This window comes from Capsicum annuum, chromosome 2 (assembly GCF_002878395.1).
Source record: "Capsicum annuum cultivar UCD-10X-F1 chromosome 2, UCD10Xv1.1, whole genome shotgun sequence".
Lineage (NCBI taxonomy): Eukaryota > Viridiplantae > Streptophyta > Magnoliopsida > Solanales > Solanaceae > Capsicum > Capsicum annuum.
Genome location: NC_061112.1, coordinates 125,575,731 through 125,598,816, shown reverse-complemented (window position 1 = coordinate 125,598,816; position 23,086 = coordinate 125,575,731). Strand labels below are relative to the sequence as shown.

The 23,086-nt window shown below is 31.7% G+C and overlaps 1 protein-coding gene across 1 annotated transcript; it reads right to left on the bottom strand.

Annotated features, from left to right (window-relative positions):
• Positions 1–20,521: 20,521 nt before the first annotated feature.
• LOC107859276 (probable inactive serine/threonine-protein kinase DDB_G0293184) lies at positions 20,522–21,653 on the bottom strand. Its single transcript, XM_016704238.2, has one exon. It carries the CDS (start codon positions 21,344–21,346, stop codon positions 20,786–20,788), a length of 561 nt encoding a protein of 186 aa, XP_016559724.1. The 5' UTR covers positions 21,347–21,653; the 3' UTR covers positions 20,522–20,785.
• Positions 21,654–23,086: the final 1,433 nt, after the last annotated feature.

Here is a 23,086-nt window from a genome sequence, read left to right as displayed (position 1 = left end):
AAAGCAGTAACAAGTAGTGTTATTCAAACAAATAAGGAACACAAGTTTAGATTTGGCTTGCGTCCTTTCACACATAGCATGATATAAAAATATGTAAAACAAATAACATAATAAAGCATAAAAATCCTAAACTAAGCATGACAAAAAAATGTAATGAATTTATGAGCAAATTCACATAATTTTGCAGTGTAATAGGTAAGGAATTTAATCATATACAAAAAATGCAAAAATACCTCCCTCGATTGAAAATCGAGTCGATCATGGTTAGAACGTATCCTCATCCCCAGCAGAGTCGCCATTCTATCATACCCTATTTTTACCTGAGGTTAAAACGAGCACGACATTATGGACTCTAAAAGAATGAAAATTTGCACAGAATCGCCACCTAATTTTTAAGAAAATAAGGAAACCTATTGAAGTATTAACATGTGATTAATATTTTTAGTCAGTGAAAAACCAATTGAGATTCTAGGTAAGGGTTCAAGTTATTCCGAAGGGAAGGGGTTAGGCATCCTTCAGAATCCACAAGTGTGGTACCCGGCTAGACTAAATTTTTCAAAGAGGGAGGAGGTATAAAAAATAATGTAGAAGTGTATGTATTAAATATAAAATAATATAAATGTTTAAAATTATGTAAAGATGTATGTATATTAAATATATAAATAAAATATGTTATTATAAAAAATGTAAAAAAATACATGTGAAAAGAAAAGTATTTTATGTTGTGTGAAAGAAAGTATATCTTGATATGTCATGAAGAGAAAGAGAAAAATAATGTTTTTTGTTTGATTAAAGTTTATGAAAAAGTAAAGATTTACTTTAACAAAAAGATCACAATGTTTATGATGTCAAAGTGTGTAAACTAATTTGATTAATTTAATTTATTAGTGTAAACGTTAACGACCTTCGTTTGCATAAACGCGAGGTGAAGTTGTATAAAGAAATTCCGCCCAACACCCCAAAAATAAAGTTTTCACTATAATAACATTTGTACAAATATAAAAATACAATACAAAATTAAAAGGCTCTCTTTGAATGCAACTCTCGACGAATATTCCAAAATAACCTGTATAAACACTTATAAAAATGTTAGTAACAAATAAATAATAATAAATAAAAATATGTTCATTTACGTATTATAAAAAATATATTTTTTTTTGTTAAAAGTAGGCTCAGATAAAGTCATGGCTGTGAAATGGTTGCTCAATTAATTGGCCGTCCTAAATCGTTTTGCTACGAAGTGGTTGCTCAATTAATTGGCCGTCCTAAACCGTATTGCCCAAATATGAATTGTAAAATCATATATTATTGTAAAGTGTCATCACTGCCCAAAAAATATTTTTTATTACGTATATGTATACATAATAATCCGTATTTTATTTACGGAGGCCTCAAATTAAAGTAATTTTTCATTGGCCATAAAATTATGTAGTATTTGTTCATTATCAATGTAATAAATTAAAGGCAAAAGAAAAGGACAAATGTCCAAATCAGTCTAAAAATAACCGCACAGTAATGGAGTAAAATCACCTGCATAAATTAATCTCAACAAGACAACCATAAAGAATAAAAAAGGAGAATAGCATCAACTTTTGACCATATAATGATTGTTAAAGTCATCAAATATGTCAGCAAACACAATCAATCCAAATATCCAAAGTATTAAGGATCCAAAGTAGAAAAAAAATGTTAGCACCGTAAATGACCCATATCTGTAAAATAAACATACTACCAAATAAATCTATAGTAAGATACAAGGATTGGCATTTCTTCGACGGCAATCGCCGGAGAAACGTCGGAAAATGGGAGTACGGCCAGATCTGGCCAATTTTTTATGGTAAAAAGCGAAAGGAGAAGAAAGGGGGGCTGCCGTGATGCTGTTTTGTTGGTGTTAGGGGCGGATCTAGGCGGTGCTCACTGGAGAAGTGGGTTATTGTAGCGGAGGGTAGCTGGTGATGGCAGATCTGAGAAGCGGTGGGGTTGGTGTTGTTTGGATGCTCGCCTGGATCTCGAACAGTGAAGGAAAAAGAGAGAATTGTGAGGGAGAAGGAAATGAAAATGATGATTGTGTGTGTTGTCATGTTTTGTAGTGTGTGTATTTTGTAAAAGAAAAATGGAGATTATCCGCTCAAGTGTGTGTGTATGTGCCTTTTGGATGAAGAAGAAAGAAAAAGGAAAAATTGAATTTTTATGTATTTTGTAATATGTCAGAGTATTGTTCTATGTTCATGATCTGCCCGTGAATGGATGATAGCATAGCTATTTATTTTGTGAAGAAAAATGTCAAAAATAGAGGTTGTTGTGTAATGTATCCGTTGGAGTGTTTTGAAGAGCAAAATAGAAAAATGAAATAAATAAAATATGCTTGTGTATTTATGAATATGTGAGGGGGTTTGCAAAGGAAAAATATTTATGAGTTGTAAAAAATAAATATATGTGTATTTTGAAAGAGAGGAAGAAATGAACAAAAAAAAATTGTGTCCAAAATGTGTCCTCCCACCACCTATTTACACAAAAAATTGAGCACCCCTTTTATCCAATGGTTAAAGGGGTGTCCTCTCTTTTTATAATAGAACACCCTTACGTCTTTAAGTTATTGGCCAAAGTATTTTCATTCTTTTGACCAACGGACAAAGTAATATTCAAAGGATAGTGTCACTGAGTGGTCGTTGTCAGATGTGACGAGACAACACTGAGTGGTCATTGTCGGACGTGACAAGATATTATTGTGTAGTCATTGTCGAATGTGTTAAGATATCGAATTATTATACTGCACAAAAATAATTGATTCGACTCAGCGTTTGCAGACTGTAAAATATAGATGTTGAATGAAAAAAATTTAAAGAATATTAAAATTATTAAAATATAATTAATTTAAAAATACTGTAAATATATATATATATATATATATATATATATATATAACACGTCATGTCGTGCACGTGTGCGGGTGATTGTAAAATGTTAAGAACGATAATGAATTGATAAAAATCCTAAAATTAGAAAAATTATTAATAAATTATAAGAAATAAAATATGATAAAAAATTAATCAAAATCCTAAAAAAAGGATAATTATCAATAATTTATCAAACAATTATAAAAAAGATGTGAAAATTATGTTTTGTGCCCTTTAACGAACAAAAAGCCTGAAGACGTTAATTTTAGGTATAGAGAGCAAAAATTGGGTGTCAACAAGTGGCTGTTGAGCATATCCTCGAGGGAAATCTCATCACAAGACCACAATTGTCCTCTGCATCTGTTATGGTAGTGAATGAAATGTTGAAGCATGGGTTCGAACCTTGAAAAGGTTTAGGGATGTTTTTGCAAGGCATAGTTCATCCGGTAAACCTCTATGAGAACTTTGGTACTTTTGGTTTGGGATACGAGCCTACTCCTGAAGATATAAAGAAGGCTAAAAAGCGTAGGAAAGAGTCATTGTCACTTACCAAGCCAATACCGCCACTTCACGAGTCTTTTATCAAATTCAGTGATGTCGGGTCCTCTAAGTTACCTGCTGTAGAATCAATGAATGATGATGGTACAAAGTTGATTGACCTTTTTCAAAATATGTTCATTGAAGCTAATATGATTCAAATCAGGGAAGGTACCAGCAATGCAAATGTGCAGTTTGTCAGCCCTGATGTCCAGCTTAACAATTGGGAGGCCACTCCTGTCCCTATTATGAAGGAGTCTTGGTAGTATGTTTGTTTTTCTTACAATCTTAATAGCTTATTTTTCTTTCTATAATTTGAATAATTTTAGGATTGTAATTCAGACCTTTACCTTGGTATTTTAGGTTAAAACTCTTTCTATCTTTGTTTTCAATAAAGCGCAGTCTCCCTTTGTTTTATTTTGAATCTGATGTTTATTTATTTATTCTCCTATCATACAGTTCTTTCTATGCCGATTCTAATGATATGACATGCATGAAGAATTGTCAACCAAATTTAAAAACCCAATCTAATTATGAAATAATGAATAAAGAAGTTGAATACGATGAAGGAGAAACATTTGAGGATATAAGCAAGGATTTCAAACTGTGTGAGAATAAGACAAATCCCAATTTGGAAGGAACTGAGGCGATTAATTTTGGAGATCATGAAAATATTAGGGAGTCTAAGATAAGTGTACATGTTCAATCACAACCAAGGAAAGCTGTAATTGAAGCTTTGCATGAGTATAAAGACATCTTCGCGTGGTCTTATGATGATACGCCCGGTTTGAGCACTGATTTGGTAGTTCACAAGTTGCCAATTGATCCTGTTTTTCCTCCTGTCAATAAAAAGCTAAGAAAGCTCAAAACTGACATGAGTGTAAAAATTAAAGAGGAAATCACGAAGCAACTTGAGGCTAAAGTCATTCGAGTGGCCCAATATCCTACTTGGTTGACAAATATTGTCCCTATTCCAAAGAAGAACGGGAAAATTCGAATGTGTGTTGATTATCTGATCTAAATAAGGTGAGTCCGAAAGATAATTTTCCACTTTCCAATATCCATATTTTGTTAGACAATTGCACCAAACATGATCTTGCGTCTTTTGTGGATTGTTATGCGGGGTATCACCAGATCATTATGGATCTAAAAGATGCGGAAAAGACATCATTTATTACGCCATGGGGGACATATTGTTATCAAGTCATGTCTTTTGGACTAAAGAATACTGGGGCAACTTACATGAGGGCAATGACCATAATTTTTCATGACATGATGCACAAAAAGATTGAAGTTTATGTGGACGACGTGATCATTAAGTTGAGAGAGCAATCTGATCATGTCAAAGATTTGAGAAAATTCTTTGAAAGGCTTCGAAGGTATGATCTCAAAATTAACTCAGCAAAATATGTATTTGGAGTTCCATCGGGAAAACTCTTGGGGTTTATAGTCAGTCGGCACGGCATTGATTTAGATCCTTCAAAAATAAAAGCTATTCAAGATTTACCTCCACCAAAGAACAAAACAGAGGTAATGAGTTTACTTGGAAGGTTGAATTATATCAGTAGATTTATTGCTTAGCTTACGACAACCTGCGAGCCAATATTCAAGTTATTGAAGAAGAATGCTAAAGTTGAATGGACTGAAGAATGTCAAGAGGCATTTGATAGAGTTAAGAGGTACTTGTTGAATCCGCGTATTTTGATTCCCCCAGAGCCAGACAGACCCTTGATATTGTACATGTCTGTGTTAGACAATTCATGGGTAGAAAAAAATAAGCCATCTACTACCTCAGCAAAAAGTTTACCACTTATGAGGCTAAGTACATTCTTCTTGAGAAGACGTGCTGCGCCTTAACTTGGGTAGCCTAAAAGCAAAAACATTACTTTTCATCTTATACTACTTACCTCATCTTTTGTATGGATCCTTTAAAGTACATTTTTCAGAAGTCTATGCCCACAGGCAGACTAGCGAAATGGCAGATATTGATCACAGAGTTTGATATTGTCTATGTGACACGAACTACAATAAAAGCTCAAGCTTTAGCGGATCATTTGGCTAAAAATCCTATTGATGAGAAGTATGATCCATTGAAGACTTATTTTCCAGATGAAGAGGTATTATATGTTGATGAGTTTATTTTTGACGATTGTCATTCAGGCTGGAAATTGTTCTTTGATAGAGCTACTAATGTAAAAGGAGTGGGGATAAGAGCAGTTCTTATTTCTGAATAAGGACAATATTATCCTATAACAGCCCAACTTCGATTCTATTGTACCAATAATATGGCAGAATACGAAGCTTGCATTCTGGGATTGAGATTAGCCATTGACATGGGAATTCAAAAACTGTTGGTATTGGGAGATTCAGATTTATTAGTCCACTAAATCCAAGGAGATTGGGAGACTTGTGATTTAAAACTCCTACCATATAGAGGTTGTTTGCAAGATCGTTGTCAATAATTTGTATCAGTGAAGTTCAAACACATTCCCAGAGCTCATAATAAGATTGTTGATGTTTTAGCGACCTTATCTTTGATGCTTCAACATCCCGACAAAACTTATATTGATCATTTGCATATACAGATTCATGATCAACATGCATATTGCAATGTTGTTGAGGAAAAACTTGATGGAGAGCCATGGTTCCATGATATCAAAGAATATATTCAGACTGAAAAATATCCTTTACATGCCAATGGTAATCAAAAGAGAACTATTAGACGTTTGTCTAGTGGATTTTTCCTAAGTGGAGGAATCTTGTATAAGAGGACACCTGATTTGGGGCTTTTGAGGCGTGTAGATGCTAAAGAAGCTTAAAAAATCATGACTGAAGTACACTCTGGGATTTGTGGACCACACATGAGTGGGTATGTTTTGGCAAAGAAAATACTCCGAGCAGGCTATTATTGGCTCACCATGGAATGAGATTCCATTAATTTTGTTCAGAAATGTCATGAATGTCAGGTACACGGAGACTTGATACATTCTCCTCCATGTGAGTTGTATACAATGACTGCTCCATGGCTTTTTGTGGCTTGGGGAATGGACGTAATTAGACCAATTGAACCAAAGGCCTCTAATTGACATAGGTTCATCTTGGTAGCCATTTATTATTTCACGAAGTAGGTGGAAGCAGCGACTTTCAAGTTAGTGACCAAGAAAGTGGTGGTTGATTTTATTCACTCCAACATCATTTGTCGGTTCGGCATTCCAAAGATAATTGTCACGGATAATGCTGCGAACCTCAATAGTCATTTGATGCAAGAAGTGTGCTAGCAATTTAAGATTATGCATCAAAATTCAACTCCTTATCGTCCAAAGGCGAATGGATTTGTAGAAGCTGCCAACAAGAACTTAAAGAAAATACTTTGTAAGATAGTGCAGGGTTCTCGACAATGGCATAAAAAGTTACCATTTGCTTTGTTGGGTTAGCGTACTATAGTTCGGACTTCAATTTGTGCAACTCCTTACTTATTAGTGTATGGAACTGAAGCAGTTATACCTGCAGAGATTGAGATTCCATCTCTTCGAGTAGTTGTGGAAGCTGAAACTGATTATGACCAATGGGTCAAGACTCGTTTGGAGCAATTAAGCTTGATTGATGAAAAAATATTGACTTCAGTATGTCATGGACAACTATACCATAAGAGAATGGCGCGAGCATATAACAAAAAGGTGCGTCACAGACATTTTGAAGTTGGTCAGTTGGTACTAAGATGCATCTTACCTAATCAGATTGAAGCCAAAGACAAGTTTTCTCCTAATTGGCATGGACCATTCATGGTGAAGAAAGTGTTACCTAATGGCGCGTTATATCTGATTGATATAGAAGGCAAAATGGAAGGAATATCGGTCAATGCTGATGCGGTTAAAAGATATTATGTATGATATTCATGTACAATTACGTTATGTATGTTTTATACTTACATTTTTAAAGATTTGAAATGATGAAGGCATTTTGTTCTACTATCTGAATAATATATCAAACTTTGCTTACCCCTTTGAGCTTTTATTTTTCTTCGTACCCCTCTTTTGGAATCAAATTAAAGTTAGAAAATTGGAAAAAAAAAGTTGAAAAAAAAAAGAAAAAAAAGAAATCAATCAAAAATTCAAAATCAAACGAAAGAATGATGTTTCATGAACTACGTTTGACCTGATTCTTGCTATGACAAGATACGTAGGCAGCCCTGCTTCGGGGTTTGGTCTAACCAGAAGAAAATTTAAATTACCCAAAATGAAATGAAACTGGGGCAAAATTTATTTTCTTAAAAGAATCGATTCCAAAAGTTGTATGTTTCACCCAATGTTACATAAATTTTTTAGCCTTATGTCAACCTTTCTTTCTAACCCTATCCAAAAGCCAAGTTACAACCAAAGAAAGACCTTCGAATCAATCTTTGAGAATGTCAAGGTTAAACATGTTATGAGTGCATGATATTTCATATTTTGGGTGTTTATTTAAAAAAAATGAAATGAAAAAATAAAAATGAGAGAGTCTTATTGGTAAAAACCATTTCGGGCACCATAAGACGACTATGAGCTGAGACAGAAATGAAAAGGAGATAGGCTCGTTGGCAAAAACCCATTGAGGTGCCACTAGCCGAAGAAAGGTTGCTTTCAAGAAGGAACAAGTTCAAGATTGACTTAATTTCAAGCTCAATAAGTGGACAAAAGTTGTAATGATTGGTGTGGGTAGATCTAGTTGTTTGATTCAAAATGCATGTCATAATCACCAGAATTGTTTTCCACATGCAGATAAGTTTTCTCTTTGTTTTGAAAAAGAGATGCCTATTGTCTTTTTTTTTGTTTTGTTCTAATTTTTTATTTTTTGTGTCCTTGTCATCAAACGAAAATTTTTTGTTGTCTTTTGAGTCAAATTCACGTCAGGTCGAGTTAGAAAGGACTCCAAACTCGCTACAAACTCCTTTAAGGGTACAAAGCAAGACAAATAATCGATGCACAGAGATAATGTTTCAAAGTAAAAGTAAAGTACTCAAGATGATTGTGATTTGACCATTTTAAACTCGTGAAAATCTAAGGGATGTATTGGAAGCTAAACTCAGAAGCATCATACAACAGAAACATGATTTTAGTTAAGAATCTCAGTAGTCAGAATTTTGAGTCAGAATTATGACAATTCAATGAATATTATCATGGATTGGAAAAGAGTTGAGCATGGCAAGTGCGAGAGCGGACACTTCAAAAGCCAAAATCCACAAACCAACCACCACATATTTTAAAACTCACAATTTTTCTTTGTTTGGAACAGAGATGAAATAATTATTTTCAGATAAAGAATGCAATTTCACACTTCTCTCAATGCAAGAAGCATGGTTGCAACATCCGATACTGGATCTCTGTCATGGTAAACTTTATTCTTTGCGGGTATATTAAGATCCAGTGACACATAAATTTTTCCAATACAAACAGGGGCAAAAATTTTATGTGTGTTGTATGGAATTTATTTTTTGCTCAGGACCCTCCTGAAGAATGGAAATTTATTTTTATGCTCAGGATCCTCCTGAAGAATGAGAATTTATTTTATATTCAGGACCCTCCTGAAGAATGGGACAAGACCCTCCTGAAGAATGGAAATTTATTTTTATGCTTAGAACCCTTCTGAAGAATGGAAATTTATTTTATATCCAGGACCCTCCTAAACAATGTGATGTTATTTTTCTGTTTCACTATTTGCTTTAAGTCCAGGAGCCCGCCTGAAGAACAGGGTGAAGAAGTTGTAAGTCCAGGAGCCCGCCTGAAGAACAGGGTGAAGAAATTGGAAGTCCAGGAGCCTGCCTGAAGAACAGGGTGATGAAATTGTAAGTTCAAGAGCCCGCCTGAAGAACAGGGTGAAGAAATTGTAAGTTCAGGAGCCCGCCTGAAGATTAGGGTGAATTTTCAAATTCAAGTCGCGAAGGCTTGAATCAAGATTCTAGATATTGTAATTTTTACTTGTAATTTTCATTTTTGATTTTTATTAGTCAGTTGAATGTAAAGGCAGAAGTTGCTAACTGGAAATTCGACGGAATCCCACTCGACTTTAACTTTTTCTCTCGTCAAATTTCCTTTGAACTACCCATGATCTGATTCCCTTATAACCCGGGATGGGTAGGATGTCCAAAAACAGAACTCGATCATATTTTTATTTTTTTTTTTAATTTTTACCTTTCAAATAATTGGAGGGTCAAAAATCATATCTTGTCTATTTCTTTGTATGAAAACTCTTCGAGATTTCACACAAAGAGGGGCAAAAATGTAGACACGTGATTTTTGATCCTCCCTAAATTTTAACTTGTTTATCGATATTAAATATTTTATATTTATATATTTAATCATATATTATTTTGATTATTATTTTTATTTTTAATATTTTTTTGTTAAAAATAAATAATTAAGTAAAGTTAATTTTGAGATATTTATTTTATTTTTATTTTTATTCTAATTTTTAAAATAAATATATGTATTTTCCTTTTATAAATTTTAATAAATAAACTAATAGTTTTAGTATTGTTTTATTATATTTGTTTTTGTCTATTTATAAATTTTTATTATATTTTGTTAAATATAAAATTAATTACATATTATTATATTCATTTTTATTATTATTTTATTTATTATTATTATTATTACTAATATTATATGTATGTATATATATATATATACAAAAAAAAATTTTTTTTTTAAAAATATAATAAAAAAAAGAAAAAAAATTAAATTTAAATTTTCCCCCCCTCCCTTATTTGTTTTTAACAGCTCCCCCCAAAGAACCCTACTATGAAAAGGACTCCCACCCCAGAAAAAAAAAAACGAACATTCTACATATTACAGACATAAGAAAAAGTCAGATAGAGTAAAAGAGCGTGAGGAAAACATTCACAAACATCAGTAAAAAGGAGAAAAAGAGCGTGAGGGAAACATTCACAAACATCAGTAAAAGGAGAAAAAAAATGAAATTTTGTTAAATTTTCGGTAACGGCTTCTTGCTTCGTCGTAGGTTTTATTCAATTATGTAATATTATTTTGTTATTTTTATTATGAATTAGTATGAATAAAAATTGTTCAAGTGATCTTATATATTATTCGACATGTGAAGTGGATTGATTAAGTGAACTCTGTTATTATATGTCATACTATTAAGTTACTGAATATTTTATGATATATGCTATTTACACATCACATACTACAGAGATTTATACATATACTATATATTCAGACACTTATTAATTTTATGTTTCAATGAATTCATAGGCAGACACCAACATCTTACAGTAAATAGAAAAATACGCGCACACAATGAAAGACCAGAGAATGGAAACAAGTAAAAATTAGACAGAAATTAAAGAAGAAAAGCCAAGAGTAAAATCAGTGAATAATAAAAAAAGATAGTTCCTAAATTTTCCGGCGAGAAACTCGCCAAAATTTCGCCGGAAAACACTCCAACCGCTACACCGCCACTCTTCCTTTCTCGCAACCTCACCGGCGAACTAGCCTCACCGCTACACCGCCACCATCCCTCTCACCTCGCCGGCGCTGCCCCTTCCCTCTCCTCTTTCCCCGCACCAGCCGACCCTGTTTGCTTTAGATCTAGTGGAGAACCACCGAAAAATAACCCCAACCAGCCAACAACTCTTCATACGTCGTTGCTTCATCCAAGGCAGCAAAATTACCGCCGGCCACGTGAAACTGGTTCAAATATTACCGAATCCGGCCATCGCCGATGAACGGCCATCTCCGTCAGAAAAGGATACTACTCGTTCCTTTAGTTCTCAAAAACAAAAAGTTGAAAAAGTTTTATACATATGTTTATTTTAAAGATAATATATATTTAACTTTAGTCATATAATATTATAAATAATTTAATCCCAATCTTCCTTTTTGATGATCCTAATAATATTAATGTCACATGATTTAATACAATTTACTATTAAAATAGTAATTTTAAATAGTTTTAAAGGAATTTGTCTTTTGCTTTCATTAAAAATTATCTTAATCTTTGTCATTATCAACTTGTAATTAAATATGACATTAGTTTGAATTTTTATTATTTTAATAATTGTATTTTACTAAGATTTATATATCATTATTTTTTTTCTATATTAATTGTGTCCAAATTAAATTACTGGGATTTTTATGCCTAATTTATTTTATAAAAATATAATTTAGGTTAAAATAAATTTAAGGAGATTAAAACTTTCGAGGTAATATTAAATTTAGTATAATGTAGATAGATTTGTTTATTTTATTAATTTTATTATTTCATTATTTTATTTAATAAAATTTGACAACTATTTATTAAATTATTTATTTATTTATTTATTTATTTTATTTATTTATTAAGAATAAATATTGCTTCGAATAAATAAAAATTATTTTGAGTTTATAAAAGACAATTTAATACTTTTAACGTTAGATAGATTCTTACGTTTTAAAATATTTGTCTCAATTAAGAATGCAGCATACACATCTTTTCAAGACATTTTAAAATTTCAAGGATGTAATAATGCACCTTGACAAATATTTTTCTAAAATTAACTTTTATCGATTTAATATAAAATATATAGACAATTTTCGGTATAATTAAAAATGAGCGATTTTAGGCCTTAACATAATTTATCAAAATAATTTAAGTCAAGATAAGTCATTAAAAGCGACCGTGATAGAACCACGGGACTCGAGGGATGCCTCACACCTTCTCCTCGGTCAACAGAATTCCTTACCCGGTCTTCTGTTTTCGCAGACCAATAAAAGAGTTATATCCTTTTGATTAGAGATTCAAAAAGGTGACTTGGAACACCATAACTCAATTCCAAGTGGCGACTCTGTAAATAAAATAATCCCTATTCAATACCGTTACTTTAATTGGAAAAACCCTTCGACCTCGAATCCTCCGAGCGAAAAAGGGGTGTGACAGTTACGATGAAACAGTAAATACGTCTCAACCATATACGGCTGTAGACATCGAAATATTATGGACTCTATAGAATTCAATTTCTGTTAGAGTTCTTGGAGGCTGTTTATCCTAAATCTAGCTTGGAGGCTACTCCCCAAGTCCTAAATTACGCCTATATAAAAAGGTAACATATTCCTTAAAAGGCATCCTCATTATTCCACAAATTTATGATATATTCGTAAACAGATCAAACATCTCAAATATTCGATAAACTTTTGGGTATTCATAAAGAGATCGAGATGTTCAATAATATCACATGGGTATTCATAAAGAGATCGAGATCTTCAATATCCCAACAAAATCATGGGATATTCATAAGGATAATCGTCAATTAAAAGGAGACATTTTCTCAATTTTTGTTATAGCTATTGCAGTTGTTGAAGCAACCATTGAACTGACTATTGTTTCATCAATTTACCGTAACAGAAAATTAACTCGTATCAATCAATTAAATTTATTGAAATATTAGTATTAATCATCTAGATCCTAATATCATCCTACATTCGAGAAATACACTACTAACAACCCTCGAATTACGGAGAAATCAAGAAGGAGGAACCAAGGAATCGATAAAAAATTTTATTACTTCATATTTTATTTGTAATTATAATTTATTTTTGTAAGTATAAAATTTGTTGCAAACAACTGCATCCTGCATCCATCGATGTAATATATGTCCCGTGAGAAGAGAAAAATGTGTGATTTTCTTGTCAACTAACATATTTTTATAGTGACTGACTGACTGGTACTCCCGTTTTAATATAATTGTTGGCCATTTTGTCAGAAAGGCGTCAGTCCATCATCAATTCTATTTTAATTTCCCCATCTTTTTAAGTACAACCTCAAAAAAAAAAAAAGTCAAGCAAAAATATATGAATAAACTCCTTTTCCCATCCTTTTTAGTGGGGAAAAAAATGTGTAAAAGGAGTATATATAACAAAAGAAAAAGAAAACGAGGGGAAGTATTCGGTCAGTTTCATCTTTCATGGGAGAACGTGGAGAAGGTGCCATGCACTCCTCTTTTTATCCCATAAATAACTAAATTAATAAATATAAAAAAAGAAAAGTAATGTCATTTTTAGTACTAGTACTAGCTAGTTGGAAAAATTCAATGAAACTCAATTATCATGTTTCGTTTTTTTCTTTCTAAGTTCATTTCCTATATATGTGTGGCTTCAAGGAATATTTCAGGTTCAATAATGTGTTAATTACTTTTATAATGGTGGAGTAGGTAAAGTTTTAATTTCAAAATCCATAAACCTAAATAAACATCTTTCTCGTTGCACCAAAATAATATATAAACACGTTTTTAAATATACCTCTTTTGTCCCTTCATTTGTACTCTTATCTTTTGTTTTTTTTGTTGTTGTAATGATTCAGAAATATCGTCTTTGTGCATGTATTTGATTAAAGGGGTTAGATATTTGTCAACGTAACAAACATAAAACGAGTCTTAAAATTGAATACGGAAGAAAGAAAATAAAGGGAAGATTGGGCCAGTTTTTCATCCAATAAACTTTAATTTTTCGTACATGTAAAATCATAATCATTAGGAGGTATTTGCTGGAGTGTATAAGAATAGTGTAAAATATGATGTATTAATAATGCTTATATTAGCAATATTTATGTTAACTATGTCTGCATTAGTTATATTTGTATTTTTTCTTATGCAGTGTTTGGTTCAATGTATTAAAAATAACATGAATTACATAATTTCTAAAAAAAAAATTTTTTTTTTTTAACATAATACTCTCAATATATATGTTGGAAAGGATGTGAAATTTTTTTCGAGAGATAATAATGTCTTAATCAAGTTAATGCATGCATTAGATCCATTGCATTACTAATGTCATGGATTTTGAGGTATTAGTAATACTCATGCACCTCCAGTGGCCAGGGGTGGATCTATGAAGAATGTATGAAGTGGCATGGCACCCGCACTTCTCGGATGAAACTCTGTATATTTATGTGTATATGTATCAGTTAATGTATAAATATTATGCTTAGGACCCACAATATCAAAGAGACTAGTGGTGTAAGTGGTTGAAATTGTTTGGTTTAACTCCAATAATGTGGGTTCGAAACCTGCTCTGCACTCTATTTTTAGAGTGATTTTTAGCACTTGTCTGTTTTCTCTTTAAAAAAAAATATAGTGTGGCTACGAAAAATAAAATGTTAGATATATATAATTATAGTTTACTATTTGACTATTGATTCTACTGCCCTAAAATATCATACGAAGTATACCTTATTATTCAAAATAAGGTGGCACCCAGAGCTTTCGAATCTTGGATCCGCCTCTGCCAATGGCGGAGCCAGAATATTTACTAAGAGGGTTCATAAGTGAATATACGAACCTCATAAGTGAATATACGAACCAACCGAAGGGGGTTAAACATTTAATATATATACATAAAAAATAATTTTAACCATGCATATATAGCATAATTTTTCACCGAAGGAGATTCGGATGAACCCCCTCGGCAAACGGTAGCTTCGCCCATGCAGTGGTGGAGCCGAATATTTACGAAGGGGATTTCATAAGTGAACATACGAACTAATCGAAGGGGGTTCAACATCTAATATATATACATAAAAAATAAATTTAACCATGCATGTATAGCATAATTTTTCGCCGAAGGGGGTTCGGATGAACCCTTCGGCAAAAGGGTAGATCCGCCACTGCGCCCATGTTCATCTCAATACACAATAGAGTGTGCAACTAATGCAAACATTAGTTATACTAAGGTAAAAAGATACACCAAACAAGGTATTACTAGAGAAAATACATAAAGACCCCCATGATCTTCTCTGAATTTTTCAACAAGACACTTAAACTTTATTTTCGATCTATTACCCCACAAATCTTACTTAAATCGTTGCAAATGCACCATTTTGACCCTCTGCGTGTATACACGCGCAACAGACACGTGAAAAGGCTCAAAATTGATTTTTTCTACCAATTAAAAGCTGCTACATGTAAATATTTTGATATATAATTTATCTTCTTTTTTTAAAAAAAAATTAATATTTATTTATTTTTAAAAATTATTTCATACACCACCCAGCCCCTGCAACCCCCGTACCCACCATTGTCTTCTTCCCCATTCTCTTCTTCTTCATCACCATTAACTCAATAAGAACATCAATTACAATAACAACAACAACATCAATTAGAGCAGCAACAACAACATCATACCATAACTCTCTTTCTCCTCAATCCTCTCAATCATCACCATAATTCTACTCACCTTTTACCATCACCATATTTACTTTCTTCAATTTCAAGTTCTTATTTCAGTAGTTTTCTTTTTTCTTTTTTACATTTTTGAACAAATTTATAAAACCCAATATATATCCTCTTAAGAAGAACTATATATAAAGCTCCATTTTAATGAAGTTTTGATAGTACAAAATTAGGAAACAATACAAAATTAACATTAACACGAAATTGGAAACAACAAAATTAACATTGAAATTTAAAGAGAAAGAAGAATATATGGAGAAATCAAAAACTGATAGGGATAGGGTGGAGGGAAGCTGCTGGACGGGGGATGGGGAAGGAGATGTTGGACAGGGTAGGGTGGGGGAGAGGGGGTGGGAGTGGGGTGATAAATAAAATAAAAAGAAAAATTTTATTAAAAAATATAAATAAAATATGAAATTAAATTATTTAACACGTGTCAACATCTGATTGGTGAGTGCATTCACTCTCTTTCTTGTGACTGAGATTCAACGAAAAATGGTATATTTGCAATGACTTAATTAAGATTCGTGGGGTAATAGATCGAAAATAAAGTTTAGGTATCTTTTTAAAAAACTCGAACAAGATCAGGAATCTTTATATATTTTTTCGTTTTACTAATACACATTAAATTAATACATGAATTAATTTTTCAATACACTCTAACAAACGATCCCTAAGTTGAATAGACTTGAAAATTTTGTTGACCCCGTTTATGAGCTGGCATATATTGATGACAAAATGAAATTTTTATAGTATATCTTTGTCCAAGTTGTATACACCCTTCGATATTATTCAAGAAAATGGATAGAACTATTTTAGATATAATATTTGTTTCTAAATATTAAATGGTTTTGAAAAGACCACATAGTGTATGTTGGAAAATAAATTAAACGACATTAAGAAACGACCATAGCAAAAGGTAAAGACACCGACTTCGCAGCCAGCAGGTAGAGGCTCTGATTAAAATTCATATTATTAAATTATCTTGTTGTCTTATTCATTTTGTATTTCTCTTCTTCATATAGAAAAAGATAAAATAGACAAGACTTATTACGTTCGGACTGAAAAATAATTAAGTGGCAAGTTTGATGCATTTTTACGTTATACTTTTTGACCCATGATACTTGTAGTATTTTGGAACTGTGTATATTATTTTTGTTGCTAGCTTACTGATGTTATAGTAATATTTTTATTTTTTGGACTCAAATACATTATCAGATTACTAAATACTGTATTATTTTGATATCTTTTGGTGATATAGCAAAGCGAGTGTTGTAGATATCAAAATTTTATGGACTCTACGAGAAAAATTTAGATTCTGCTAGAGTTCGTGAAGGCTACTATACCCTAAACCTAGTCTGGTGGTTACTCTACTTTAAATCCTAAATTACGCGTATATAAAGGAAAAAACATTTCCTTAAAGAGACATCTATATTCATAAAGAGATCAATCATCTCCAGAATTTCATAAAATCATTAGATATTCGCAGAAAGAGAGCAAGACCCATTTTTCTTGCTAACCAAATATATTAAGAAGATCCACAAAATCTTCTTTAATGGAGACAAATTCAAATCAAAATTTTCGTTTGTGATTGAAATTTATTTTGTCATGAATTAAAATTTATTGGGAACAAATTGACACACTCAGTGGATCAAATCAGCGATTCATCTCTTCTCTCATATATCAGATGTGCAAATCTGTAGCTGTAAGACCGTAAAGATGGAAGGATACTTCAAGACTCGTTTTTGAGTTTCATTAAATCTATACTCTAGTAGGGGCATTTGCAGAATTTCATATACTCATGGAGTATTCACAGAAATAGATCAAAATCCACTCTTCTTAATAACCAAATACATCAAGAAGATTCACAAAAACCTCCTTTCATGGAGATAAAATTCAAGTCTATATATATTTGGAAAATACACTATTAATGTCCCTCGAATTACGGAGAAAATCAAGATTCAAGATAGAAAAATCAAGGAAAGAACAGAATTGTACCCATATTTCTTATCAATAAAATTATATTTCTTTATATTTTATTTATGATTGTAATTTATTTCTATCATTGTAAAATTTGTTGCAAACAAGTGAATGTGATACTGAAGAAAAATTAAGGCATGATAATGAAATGTTATATGACAAATGACTATCATAGTAATGTTTGACCATAGATGAAAAAATCTAAAAAAATAGGTGGAAGGGAGCTTACAAAATTCGGTATTCTAATATTCTTAATTCCTTCACTCACAAGAAATCTAATCAAATGATCGAAATGGATTAAATTCCAAACAATTATTATGCCCAACTTTTTTGCTGGCCCCCAATTTAGTGGAAAGAGTTTCAGAAACTCAAATGAATCAGAATATGGAATTTCAAATATATGGGATCACCAACCATTTTTCACTATCTGAAGATGAATATAACCTTTAAACTATTAAGGATATATTGCAAGCTATATTGACACTAAGCAATGAATAAAGTTATTATATATACACTGTTAATATAAGAACTTTTTTATATCATCAGATATCATAAGAAATAAAAACATATTTACAATTTTCGTACCGAATTGTTACAAAAGATAAAAATAACATGATAATCAGATAATATGAACACTATACTTCTTAAAGGAATGTTGTATATAACTTAAAAATATTAATGATAGTCGCTCAGGGGCGGACCTACGTGTTAGGATGGGGTGCACGTGCACCCGTAAAGTTCGAAAAAAGTTCTACATATGTATATGTATATACCTATAGATATTTATATATAACCATATGTGCACCCAGTTGAACGTTATTGCAGGGTTCGATTCCCGTGATTGCGTTACCTTTGCAAACTTTTTGTTTTATTATTTTTAGCAACAAAAATGGCAATAAGGATTTGAACTTGTGACCTCTTGTTTACTAAATGTTCCCTTTTCCACTAGGCTAGTACACTCATCTACTTCTATTGAGTTAAGGTATATTTATTCGCCTAAAATTCATATTTAGCCTATGTATATATATTTTCGTCATTGCTTAAACCTCTATTGACCAGTAAGTTTGATACAACACTATCCCTCATTCGTCATTGGAAGATTCTCGTGGCTTATGTAAAGATAATGGTACACCTACGTTCTTCGAATCCTGAATTCGCCTCTATAGTCACCCCTCTATAGTCTTGAAGGAACAAAAGGACTACTTTTGAAGGACAACTCTATCATCCCACTTAGGCATAAATCATAATAATTCAAGCTAGCTAGAACTGAATTATTCTATGCTTGGGAAAAAGCATAGTGGGAACAATTATATATATTGTTCCATCAACGTTATAGCTTAAAGTACCATTTGATTATCTTAACAAATGGTAATATTTTATTTATATATATTTCATAAAGATAAGAAAGTGTATTTTTTAGAAGGAAAAGTTCATGATAGTCTAGCCTATAATCTAGTTGTTAATAGCCTTTTCGAACACATGAGTCATGATTTTCTTTCTTGTATTCTTCCCTTTTAATTTATTTGTTTTATTTTTTCTTGATTTGTTTTAAAAATAATTCTGAGAATTCTTTAATTCAAAATTTTCACACTTTAATTAGATCTAATGATGCACTTAGCCTCAGATTTCATAACCTGGCCTACTTCAATTTAATAGCGTAATCTATTTATTATTGCATGATGAATAATTTAGTCATGAAACGGCTTGTGCACTTTGTATAGTTAATTTGGTGTAATTATATTGTTATATATGGAAGAAAAATCTCCTTTCTCCATGGAATAAATTAGTTTTACTATAAGTTACTCTACAAAATAAAACAAGGAAAATTAAAAGGCACTAATATCAACTGTTCATTTTTTTGCCGACACATTAGGGGAACCAGAACCAGGAAACAAGCAGATTGACATAGCTCATATTAATGTGATATTAAATTGTTTCCAAATAGTCATAAGAGTTAGTCTTGCATTGAGTTGTCGTATTCATAAGTGGCGGAACGAGAATTTTCATTAAGCAGTGTAAGGATATAAAGAAGTAAATTTACAAAGAAGTCAAGTGGTGTTATTATATAATATATATACAATTAAAAAATAAATAAATTACCTAGCTAAATAGTACTTCCTCCGTTTAAAAAGGAATGACCTAGTTTGACTTGGCACAAAGTTTAAGAAAAATAAAGAAACTTTTGAATCTTGTGGTTTTAAATTAAAGATATGTCAAATGTACCAAAATGCCCTTCAATCTTGTGGTCTTAAATATACCACGTGGAAAGTTAGAATTAAAAAATTGCTAAAAAAGGAAAGAGGTTATTCTTTTTTAAACGGACTAAAATAGAAAGTAGATCATTATTTTTTAAATGAATGGAGTATAATTTTCCGATTTTCCGACGAAAGAATCTGTTGATAATGGCACCCTTCAGTTACATATGGCTCTGCCACTGATATTCTCTACTATCTACAAGAGTAGTAATTTGAATTTTATGAGTTTTAAGTTTTAAGATAATCATATCAGATATTAACAACTAGGCTTTAAATTTAATTTATTAATAATAAATATAAAGTTTCAACTAACGGTATTGATTTAGATAAAAAAGTGACATTGTTACTAAATTGAAACCAACGAACAATTTAAGTATCTATGGATCCATCATTAATTAATTAATTTAACTGATTATATAGGTTAAGAGCCAATATATGAATTAGCTCAAGGAGGTGAACCTGGCAAAATAAATTAGAATATATTGCCAAAATTAAGTAGTTGATCAAATTAATTTTGGATTGTTTACAGTGATAATCACTGTTGAAGATACATCTGTTGAATATATATATATCTGTTGATCTTTAGAAAAAAAAAATCCCAAAATTCTTCCATTCCATGCTCCAAGGCCCAAGCATTAAAATTGCGCCACAAATTAATCCTTAATGATCACCGTAGATTTCTCATAAACAAGTAGTAGTAATCAAATCATTAAGTACAAAAATTCAAACAATAATACAACTTTATCTTTTTTTGGAGGGGCATATTATTGTTTTCTTCCTTAATTCTATCCTTATTTACAAACAAAAGAAGAACTAAAAGATAAACATTTCAAACTTTGGTTGATCACCTTTACCATAATAGTGAAGAAAAATTCTTGAAAGAATATAATAAAAACTGGGATTATATTGAGATTTAATTATGCTTCATGACTTGCAGTCTCAGAAATGCTTTCTAAATGAGGCCTCCATACTCCAACTCTTCCTCTTCTTCTATCTCTTTGTGTTGACACTTTCTCAGACAAAATTTCACTCAAATATTGATCATTAGAGACCATCAAATTATTACCATTATTATTATTATTATTACTATGATTACCATTATGACCTTGTGATGATGATGACGACGACGATGACGATGATCTTGTTTTCTTCTTCCTTGTTGTTGTTGATGATCTCGAACGATTTTTTCCACTTGAAGAAGGAGTTGGAATTGGCATGAGGAAATAAATCTTTCCACGTTTAAGTTCAGCATCAGGAGGAACTACAACAATTTTGGGACAAACTCCACCTCCTTCTGAAGAATAATAAGATGATGATGGCTTTTTAAGTACATGTTTAGGGTAAATCTTCATGATTTCTGATGCTTTAACACTCCCACTAATCTCTTCAACTTTTCCATTAGCATGAACAATACGAATAACATCAAGTGCCCCACATGGTAGTATACAAGATATGCAACATCTTATTGTGTTCTTCATGATGGCTTGCCTATTTTTATTTTTATTTTCCAAAAGAAGGAGGAGGAGGAGGAGAAAGGAAAAGAGAAAGAGAAAGAAAAGTCTCCTCTCTTGTGTTTATAATGAGAGCAAAAGAAGAAGTGGAAAGGGGAGGGATATTGTATATTGGTATCAATTATATCAATCAACTTGGTGTAGTTTTTGTTACTACAAAGTACAAATGATGATTTTATTATATGCTTTGGGGCTTACCATGCATCTTTTTTTTTTTTTTTCTCTTTTCTTTTTGCGGATACTTTTTCTTCGGGGCGGAGCTAGAATATGAGTATTATGGGTTTGGCCGAGCAAATAACTTTTATTTAAATAGAGGCGAATTCGAAATTTTAATTTTAATTTATGGATTCAATCATAAAGTTCTTAGAATTGTATTGGACCTTTTGTATTTCTAAACTTATTTCATACTTCATATATATCTACTATTTAAAATATATATATATATATTAGTGGATGTTAACATATAAATTTATATCCGCGTCGAAATTATTGGGTTCAGATAAACTCAGTATTAGTATTCTACTACATATATGTCTCTGGATTTAAACTTTGTATTTGTCTTACAAGATGTATTAAATATGTACTAATATTAATTTAGAATTCAAAGTAACTTAATAAAATTAGAATTCCGAACCCATAAACTTCAATTCCTGGCTCCAACTTGGTTTTTTCTTTTATATTTTTTTCTTTGGTCTTTTGCTTATTTTTAAAAAGATAAAATTCACTTTCTAATTGGGGGTTGGAAATGAATGGCATGAATAATTGCACCTCATTTTGTACTTTGCCTTTTGTATCCATCATTCAGGGCCCTTTGCCATTCAATTCCATTCCCCCATATATGTGTATTTCCTTTAATTTGCTGAGTCCAATAATAATGGGAGTTGGCTGCCTATGCATGAAACTTGGATGACCCCATGTTTGTACATGATTGGAATTGACATGTCAGCACTGGTGGGGCCAAGTACATTTGCTCTACAACCATGTGTCTGAATCAGAATTCGACACCTGTCGAGCGACATTTGGCTGAATTCTCCTGGTTTAGAGTAGGTGAAGAGGCTAATTAGTGTAGGGTCCTTATTCAAGAGAGGGCCAAAGAGAAATATTTGTGTGATAGAAGAATATATTGTTTCAGAATATGGAGAAGGTTTCATTTGGTCCCTTGCACATTAGGTTTAATTAAGATTGAAAAGGAAATTGTAGTTTTTTGCAATTTGTTGGAGTGGGTGGAAAAATAATTAATAAGGAGATATGGGGGCATAAAGAGATCTTCTTTTGCTAGGAGTTCTTTGCGATTTTTTTCAATATTCCCAAGCAAATCATGTGGCTTTGTGGTTTTCATGGGAAAGTGAAGTGTAGATGGACTCATTTTACTCATCTCAAGTGTAAAGTGGATTTTGGGTTTTGGATATATAGTGGCTTTGACTAATGTGAAGTTGCTTGTCCTATTTACCCTAGAAACATGAACTTCTAGCCACAAAACCAATGTGCATTTTTTCCATCATTATTACCCAATATCAATAGTCAATTATATTATAATTAAGAGAAAAAAGAAAAGAAATACACACTGTCCTAATCTCAAATCTAGTTGGACTATCAAGATTTCCCTTTTGAATTTCAAGAATTTATGATTCCAAGTAGTCGGTTTTTCAATTATAGTTAGTATATTCAAATCCAACATCATGACATAAAAGAAAGTGGTTCAACCTG

Coding starts and splice junctions, on each gene's coding strand:
- LOC107859276 (XM_016704238.2), bottom strand. CDS start 21,346: ATGAAGAACACAATAAGATGTTGCATATCTTGTATACTACCATGTGGG.